The following is a 9,818-nucleotide window of genomic DNA, read 5'->3' as shown; positions in this document are numbered from 1 at the left end:
AATTCAAGGACATTTTAATAAAGGGACTATTTGCAAACACGTGACCAGATCTAAGGACATCATAAGTGATAGTGCAATACCTTAGGACTAGTAATAAAATGGTATTCTGACCCTCAGGTCCAAGTTGTGAAGGGAAAGTCCCATCTGGAAAGGGTACCTCTAAAGCTATGTGTGAGGTTTAATGTCGAGAAAGCCAGCTAACACTCATGGAGGAGCAATTAGAAGAGAGAATTACTCTCACCTTCCTCTTCTGAGGCAAATGAGAAACCACACAGTGAGAAAACCTTTTGGTTTAGCCAATAGAGATTAGCATATTAAAGCAAAATGCAGAATGGAAAAGATTGGAGAGTAGAAAGGAAGAGGCAAGTAAAAAATATTCAGTACAGTTCATTCTATTTTTTTTAAATATAAGCCAACAGTGTTGCTTTGTGAGAAACCCATGAAGCATAGAGTAAATATGAAAAATTTTGCTATTAACACATTGAGTTGAAGCCAAAATTTGAGTGTCTTAATATAAGGAGGATTTATTTGCAATACTAATTTGATAAGTAATAATTAATTCACAGTAATAAGTAATATATATATATATATATATATATATATATATATATATATAATATATATAATGCATTTGAAAATAATTGTAATTCATATTAGCATTTTATTAATTGTGCATCAGTACTGTAGGATTTCAAAAAATCCTCTGGACATTTTTTTTACATGTTGATGGATCTTTATTTTATTCATTTATTTTAGTGGTGCTGAGAATGGAACCCGGTGCCTCACATATGCTACGCAAGCACTCTACCACTGATTCACAGCACTACCCCTCTGAACAACTTTGTTTACATATTAAGGTATTCTTCAAACTCAGGTCAAATGTGGTGTCATGAACATAATTTCACACATTATCTTCCTCATTTTGTTTTTCCTCTCAGTCTTTTCTTTCTATAGATTTTGTGTAACCATACATCTATACATTATTACTGTTTTTTAAGTTTCTGCTGCCTTTAGAGGAAGTACATTTTAGAGGGTAAAAGCAAGACTGTGGCCAAACTAGGGATACATATCCTGGCTTTCTAATTAGCTGTATGCTCTATAGTCCTCATCTATAAAATGCAAATAATGATAATTATGTCCCATGAGATATCTTGTAGGATTCAAGTTTGAGATAATTATGTAAAGGGTTTGAAACTGTTCCTGACATACAGTAATATGTGAGCTAAAATCATTATTATAAAAATATTAATATAAAAATCAGTGGTTGTTTGTCAAGAGAATTTTCTATCCAAACCATCATTTATGGATTATTGGGAATCTTAGCTTTTATTTATCTAGTATTGCTCCCAGTATCTGGAGGTAAGAAACAGAGTGTACATGTAGTGAGCTTCTGCAATGGCCAGCCACTAAAATAAGCATGTTTACTAAACTGTCAATTTAATTGTCTTTATATTTTTCCAATTCAGCCCGGAAAACCGCGGAAGTAAAGTTCATGGATGTAATTCTGGGCGTGGTGGATCAGATGAGTGGAGTGACAAACTATTTTGCCCACTCAACGGTTTTATCCATGGTTGTGTCGCGCAACCGCAATGATTCCTACTTTTACTGTGGAAATGCTGTTACTATCTTTCTTTTATCATAACCTGTTTACAAACTCTAAAGTCAATTTCAATGCTAAACCTGTGCGTTTCTTTTCCTCTGCAAAGAATGACTGGCGGGTCCCATTCAATCATTTAAACGAGGCGCTGCGGTTTCATTGGCCAGAAGCTGCTGCTCATTGATTTGTCCCCTGGTGTTGTGGGCAGAGCGTGGAGGTGCCTATTGCCAGAGGCGAAAAATTTAAACGGAGGCAAAAGGCAGGACTAGTTTTGCTCCGTGACTTGAGTTTGCGAGTTCGTGGGGTTGGTACCCTTTTTATTTCTAGGGTGTCGGCTTCTGGAAAACCAAGCGGGGAAATTCGCTCCGACCATTTCCACGGCGGCGCGGTGAAGCGGCCAGCGTAGTCCGAGGTCCCTGCTCCGGAGCAGCCTGGTAGGGGGTAGGGAAGGAGGCCGGGACGGGGTCTGAGGCTGCCATGGCGAACTGGCGAGTGGGGCGAACCTGCTGGGAGCTGAGCCCTACGGAACGCCGGCCGCCGGCGGGGCGGCAGGATCCAGTGGCCCAGGAGGAGGCGGCTTCCCCGCGGACGCTGTCTCTCAGCCACTTCTGCAGGTCCCCTTTCCCCTGCTTCGGAGATGTCCGCCTGGGCGCCTCGAGGACACTGCCCCTGATCCTGCACAACCCTAACGAGGAGGTGGCTGAGGTGGAGATCTCCCACTTCCCGGCCGCGGACCTGGGCTTCAGCATGTCTCAGCGTTGTTTCGTGTTGCAGGTAGGTCGTGGGGCGGGGCGTGCCTTGGGCTGCGCTTTCTACCCTGTCCTTCCCGCCGCCTTCCTCCGTAGGGATGAAGCTTGGGAAACGAATGACAAAAATACCCTCAGAGAATAAAGGCAGAGTGTGGTGGCCCTTGACCCACATTTTTCCACGCACGTATGTAATGTTAGGGCACTCAGTTACTTGGGCGGTGACAGTGCATCAAGGCATGCCTACTTATCTTTAACAGCATTCTAAGTAAACTTTATGCAAAAAAAATGGCATTTAAAAATATGCTCCGGGTATTTTTAAATACTTTTGGTGTTTTTAAACTAATAGTTGGCACAAAGAGTGCATTCAATTTAATTTTATAACATTTGTTTCAAGAACCTCCCACATAGCTTTTACAGCCTGCTTTGGCCAAAGTACTAGTCCCATTCCCATCTCCACAAAAGAGAAAATTTGGTTCTTATTTTGACTGATGTGTCCTTTTAATTGAGTAGATCCTTGGAAAGCATGAAATCATTAACTGAGGGAGTCTAGATGGCTAATAACCACTTCATAAGGCAATAGTAATTCAAATCTGAGGTCCATTGCCTTCTGTGTCACTGCTCATCTGCACTTCAGAACCTGGCTGGTCTTGTTTATAAATGACTGCTTTTCTTCCTATGGAAAGTTAGATTTCTGTTCTGTATAGTGATACTTTTACTTTTTGTTGTTGTTGTTGTTGTTGTTATAATGTAGAAGTAAAGTTCTTGTTTTCAGAGTAAATTGTTTTACACAGTAAAGATTCTGTATTTGTATTTTCTAAAACAAACTGCTTATGATGTTATATAGATTTACTTTTCAAACAAAAAACTGTTTTTTTCCTCTGACAAACAACCAAGGTTTGTTTGTTTGTTATTGTTGTTTTGTCATGTCAGGGTTTGGCAGATTCTACTGGACAGGCTGTATGGTGTAGATAGATGTTAAAGTCTAAACTCTGGAGCCAGACTACTTGGGTTCTAATTATTAGCGATATGACTTTGACAAAGTTTCTAGACATTGGTCACTTCATAGTTAACCAGTTGTATGAGATACCTGTAATTGTTCCTGAAACTTACAGATTGTTTAACAAAGGTCAATTTTATGATGTGGACTGTAGAGTAGTTTGTGAGAAAGAGGAAATTTAGTTGATCATCTTTATGTTTCTTTTTCCACAAAATCTTTATAATACAGGACCATTATATTTGAAATAGAAGTACTGCACATGATAAAAGAGTAGACATTTCAATTTTTTTAAAAGCCACTCAATTAAAATGATCTGGAGACTATTCTATTGCTTTCATCCAGTTAGATCTTTTTTTTTTAGTTGTCAATGGATTTACATGTAGTGTTGAGAATTGAACCCTGTGCTTCACACATGCAAGGCAAGAGGTCTACCACTGAGCCAGGACACCAGCCCTCATCCAGTTGGATTTTATTATAGTTTTATGTTGTTATGAACCCTGTTAGTGCTGGTGACTATTTTCATTATAATGAAATGAGCAGATCAGGTGGGAAAAATATATTTGACTTACCAAATGCTTTTAGGATTTTAGAGTGTTCATGAATAATAGTTGTTGTATGGTATGCTTTGATTATTTTAATTATATTATCATAATCATTTTAAATGTATTCTTTTGACTGTAGCCTAAAGAAAAACTAGTTATTTCTGTTAACTGGACACCATTGAAAGAAGGCCGAATAAGAGAGATTGTGACATTTCTTGTAAATGATGTTCTGAAACATCAAGCCATATTGCTAGGAAATGCAGAAGAGCAGAAAAAGAAAAAGGTAATAGTTTAATCATTCTATAATTCAAGAAAATGTTTCATAATGTGTAAAAATTGTTTTGATGACAAGCCTGAAGTAACATGTATAAATTGCTTATTAAAATAATATTCAATGGTTTTTAATTTCATCAGTATATTTTGTTTGTTTTTACAGAGGACTCTTTGGAATACCATTAATAAAAAGAAAAATTCAGCCTCTTCAAGTTATAACAAAAAGATTTCAAATGATCAAAACATTAACAAAACATTTTGTGTTTCTCAAAAAGTTGACAGAATTAGGAGCCCACTACAGGCATGTGAAAATCTGGGTATTAATGAAGCCTGTTCTCCAAGAGAAAATAGTTCTTTAACCCTTGAAGAACATAAAATACCTATATTACCTATTAGCCCTGCTTTCCAAGAATGTCATGGTGAAATTTGCTTGCCACTTTCTGTACGTCGGTCTACTACCTACTCATCTCTTCTTACATGTGAAAATGAGGAACAGTTAAAAGTAGAAGATGCCACCATTTCAAAAGATTTTTATTTTAATGAGGAAGTCATAACTAAAACTTCCTTTCAAAGTGAGGAGAATAGTAAACTTATTCTGACCCCAAACTGTTCTTCAACTTTAAACATTATGCAAAGTCAAGCAAATTTTCTAAGTCCAGATTCTTTTGTAAGTAATAGTCATACAGCTAATAATGAAGTAGGGTTAATGACATTTCTTTCATCAGATACACTTAAAAAAGATAATTCAGAGTCTGTGAATTTGGAATCCAAAAGTATACATGAAATTTACAGAACAATTTTAAGTCCAGATTCTTTCGTAAATGATAAGTATAGAGCAAATCAGGATCTAGAGTCAGATTCAGTTAATCCTATTTTATCCCCAAATCAATTTGTAAAAGATAACATGGCACATATATATACCTCTCAGCAAACATGTAAAATATTATCATTATCAAATGAAAATTCAAAGATTGCCCGGTCTCCTCAGCACTGAAGAAAAAATGAAGTTTTGCCATGTAGTCCTGAATATCAGGGTTCAAAAACACCCAAGCCTAATTTTGAAGAACTAAATCCTATAGAAGTGAAGTCAAGGTTACTACAATTTTAGAAAACAAATTCACCTTAAATTTTCTGCAGTTCAGGATGTTTCTCGTTATAGCCATAATAAGCAACATAAGAGACACCCCATACTTTCTAACACAGTTATTAAAAGGAAGACCACCATTGCCAGAGAAAATCAAACAGATTAATAAGCCAAAAGCAAAAAGATGCCTCAACAGTACAGTAGGTGAATGTGAAAAAGTAATAGATCACCCCAAAAAAACAGAAGCTTTACATTCTCATTTTCCAATTATCAATTCAGTATTAAGTAAACCTGAGTGTTATAAAAGTGAAGTAAGTAATTCAATGACAGCTTTAGTTGCTTGTAAAAGAAAAAGTGATGGAAACATGGAAGATACAAATGTGAAGGTTACTATTATAGAACATATGGATATACCCAAAATCAAAAGAATCCACTTTTCTCCCTTGGAATTGAAAACATCAACTGTTAAAAAAATAAAGATGACAACACCAATCTCAAAATGTACTAGCAACAGAGAGAAATTAAGCCTTAAGAAGAAAACTGGTGAGTATTATTTATAAAATCTCTAGTGTATTTTCTGTTTTGGTTTAGTGAATCTGCTTTTGATAAGCTTATATTAACTTGTACTTTTCATTTGTCAAATTGCTCAGTGGAAGACAGAACAAATAGTGTGGGACTAATTTCTGAAATTGTTGCAATCTTGTCTGTTAAACTTTGGATATTTTTTAAAATTTTATTTATTTATTTTTTAGTTGTAGATGGACACAATACTTTTATTTATTTTTTATTTATTTTTATGTGGTCTTGAGAATCGAACCCAATGCCTCACATGTGTGAGGCAAGCACTCTCCCACTGATTCACAACCCCAGTCCAAACTTTTGATATTTTACTCCTGAATTTTCTGCAATAATTCTGTTTTTTTTTTAAAAAATATTATATCCAAATATTTATCTCAATTTGATATTTTTGGTACCTCCTTAAGTTTTACACCCTAAGAAAGTATTTGACATGTCTTGCCTTAGTCCACACCCTAACTAGAAGGCCCAGTGAAGTTCCTGGCCCGAATACTACCATCAGAAAGATTGTAGAAAAGACCTTTTCATGTCCTGTACTCCTGATAAGCTTATTCTGTCTTTGCCTCTGTCCATCCACTAATTGGAAATGAAGATAGGTCCCTAGAGTTCTCCATTTCTTAGAGAAGAATATTTTTCCTTTTCTAGTATTCACAGCTTTATCGCACTGCCTCAGAAGCAGACAAGATTAATCCCATCACACTTTTAACCCAAAATACCTCTTCTGACAATAAAGATCCACGCAGGAAAGTAACCCACACTATGTATTTTACCAGATAATTTGAAAGAATTCTAGGCCTCCTAAGAAATATACACATCTCTCATTTGAACATCCCTCAATTGGAACTGTTTTCTTTCTCCTATTCTGTAAATCCTTCTATATCCTTTGGACTCACTGTTCTTCATTAGCACTTCTTTGCAAACATTCTCCTACCTTGTTACCCTGTTGCAGCCTGACCTTCTCTTGACAACAGTGCTTTCATTATAACCCTCTCAAGTTCTGTCTGCATTCTCTTCTACTTTTATGATTTTGGAGCTCCTGCTGGAATCTTCTAATATCTACTTTTTATTTTTTATCTATTTCCAAACTAATATCCCCTCTCTCCCTTAAAAACAAGCAAAAAGAAAATAACAAAATAGTTTAAAGCTCATTTTTCAGACTTTCTCACCCCTGTCCTCTCTTGATGCAGAGAATGATTCACTCTCAAAATTTTGAATCTTGCTTATTATACTTTTTCTAAAACTACTACTATTATGATTTCAAAATCATTTTCGAATATCTTTCTACTACTCTGGGAATTTAGTTCCAACCTCCTTAGGTCATGCTTTCCTAAAAGCATCTTAATATCCAGTTACTATCTCTATAAGTTCCACATTTCCTCTAGAACCCAACTTCAACATTGTTTATACCCCACTGTACACATACAGTTCTTTAATCCACCACTGTTTCCATGTCCCTCATCTCTGATCTATCTATCTTTCCTAATCCAGCTTGAATTCCATGGTTCAACACAAGCACTTCCCCTGGCTTCCTTCCCTTCATTGTCCATGCAGCAAATTCCAACTGTATTTCAGTCTAATTTTGCCTACTCTATACCTGAACCTTGCTTGGTTGTTCTTTATTACTACAAACCCCAAGTAATCCCTGAACTCTTTTTATGACTGTATTTTCCTGGCTTATTAGCTTTGCTATAGGGTACCTCACCCTTTTCTCCTGAAACTTCTCTTTCCTCCTGTCTCATGATTGATAATAGTAGCTGACATTTACTGAGTTCTTTTATGTGTCAGACCTAGTTGTGAGTGCCTTACTATTACCTCTTTTAATATTTATGACATTCATGTGCAGTAAATGTTATTTTTACCCATAGCACAATTTTACAAATAGGTACATTGAGACTTGAGTAATTTGCCCATTTTACAGTCAGTCAGTGGTAAAGCTGGGGTTCTACCCCAGGTAATGTCAGTTTTGTGATCCTCATCCAAGCTGATGACCCGTTTCCTATTTCACTGAGGGAGTAGAAATATAGATGCTTCTCTATTTATTAAGGATTACATCCAATAAAACCATTATAATTGACCTTAACAAGAAAAGTTTCAATAAAATAGCAAAAACTGATTGAAGTGGATTCAACAATTTTAGGTGATGAATTGGAAATAACTAATAAAGCTCCTTTCAAAATGATGTTTTACTTCAGAAAATAACTTTTAATTATGTATAATCTATATGCAAAAATTATACAAATCAGTATATAACTCAGTGAATGATCACAAAGGGAACATTGACTCTATTAAGGAGTTTTGCTTAAAAGAAAATGTAAGCAACATAAGCATAGAGCATAGGCTGAAGGGATAAATGGTCAGTGAGTTCCACACTGTAAATCCAGTGATTATTTCTCAATTTTTTTTTTTTTGTATTGGGGATTGAACCCTGGTACATTTAACCACTGAGCCTCAACCCTTTCCTGTATTTTATTTGGAGGGTCTAGCCAAGTTGCTTAGGGTCTCCTTTAGTTGATGAGGCTGGCTTTGAACTCATGATCCTCCTTCCTTAGCCTCCCAAAGTGCTGGGATTACAGGCATGCACCACCATGCCTGGCTATTCTCAGTCTTCATCTTGAACTATTTGTAAACAGTTTGGAGCCTTGAACCTCTGTCTTCTTGGAACATTTTATCTTGCCATTCTCATTCTCCTGGTTTTCTTCCTTCTTCATTGACTGCTCCCTTTCAGTTTTCTTTCTGGGAAGTTTCTTATTTCCCTTACACTTTGGATTACAGAGGGGTAGTTATTAAACATTTTTATATTTTACTCATTCTCTTAATGATCTCATCTGTTATTTCTCAATAGTGAGGCCCAAAGCTGTGGAATTGTCCTTATTTGTGTTTCTCTCTCATCCTTTCTTTATAAACTCAAATGCAGATCTGATTCTAAACTCAGTCCACCAACAAATTTTCTCTTTCCTTCAAATATAATCATAATCTGATCACTTCTCACTCACCATTGAATGGCACCGTTTGGGCCAGTCTTTGTCATTGCAGGATGTGCAAACAGATCTCCTTGCTTTCACCCTTGACTTTTCCATAGTCTGCGTACCCACATACTACTTTTAAAATATTAGGGCTTGGACTGTTCAGTTCCATAACATCTAAATGTTGCAATGAAAGCCCAAATTCCTACAATGATTTACAGGTCCCTATAACATCAATATTATGACCTTTTGACTTTTGAGCCTCTTACTTTTCTCTTTCCCTTGCTCACTGTTTTTTACCACTTTGGCTTCCTTGTAGTCCTTGAAACTTCAAATATGCTCTGTCCTCAGGGTATTTGCAGTTTGTTGTTTTCTCTAACTAGAATGACCTTTTTATTTAGTTCACTCATCATCGTATCATGTTCAAAACAGTGACTTGACCCAGGTTCTCAAACGCTACCAAATATTTAGAGTCACAGTTTAAACTTAGGTTTTCCTAGCTACAACATAAATGTTTTTTTTTTTCACCATTCTTGTTAAACTGGAAGAAAAGCTAAATAAAAGTTTTTTATTTGGGGTAATGACCAAGGATTATAGTGATGTCACAATGGGATTCACTGACTTCAAAGTTCTGTGCCAATGTAAAATTATTAAAACAACTCTTCTAATTTTCCACTATGTGGTGTTTTTCTTCCTTGCTCAGGAAACTCCAATGGTGCTTTACTGTTATCAGATGATTTACAAAATTATTATTCTGTCATTTTAGGTCATCAGTTATAGGATCTCTGTTTATTTAGCCAGATATCTTTATTCACCATTCTGTCTGTGTATACTCTTACTAACATTCATATCTGTTTTTCTCTCATTAATTCAATCCTTTATTTCAAGTACTATAACCAACTTTTGTTAATACTGTTCTCTAATGAATTTCCCTCTAATTATATTCCCTTAGAAACTAATTACAGCTTATGTGACATCTTGAACCTACCTGTTAGTTCTATTTCTTGCTTTACTGTTTTTTGTAGATATGTTCTGAT

The 9,818-nt window shown here is 35.9% G+C and overlaps 1 protein-coding gene across 1 annotated transcript in view; it reads left to right on the top strand.

Moving 5' to 3' along the window:
* Nucleotides 1-2,074: 2,074 nt before the first annotated feature.
* LOC143641334 (abnormal spindle-like microcephaly-associated protein) overlaps nt 2,075-9,818 on the top strand; it is a 48,243-nt gene continuing 40,499 nt past the window's right edge. Inside the window, 5 exon segments of the mRNA XM_077108587.1 lie at nt 2,075-2,371; nt 4,025-4,168; nt 4,322-5,248; nt 5,250-5,401; nt 5,403-5,785. Of these exon segments, the coding sequence (XP_076964702.1) occupies nt 2,075-2,371; nt 4,025-4,168; nt 4,322-5,248; nt 5,250-5,401; nt 5,403-5,785 (1,903 nt within the window).

The sequence above is a fragment of the Callospermophilus lateralis genome, unplaced genomic scaffold (genome assembly GCF_048772815.1).
Source record: "Callospermophilus lateralis isolate mCalLat2 unplaced genomic scaffold, mCalLat2.hap1 Scaffold_96, whole genome shotgun sequence".
Lineage (NCBI taxonomy): Eukaryota > Metazoa > Chordata > Mammalia > Rodentia > Sciuridae > Callospermophilus > Callospermophilus lateralis.
This window is presented reverse-complemented; position numbering and strand designations above follow the sequence as displayed.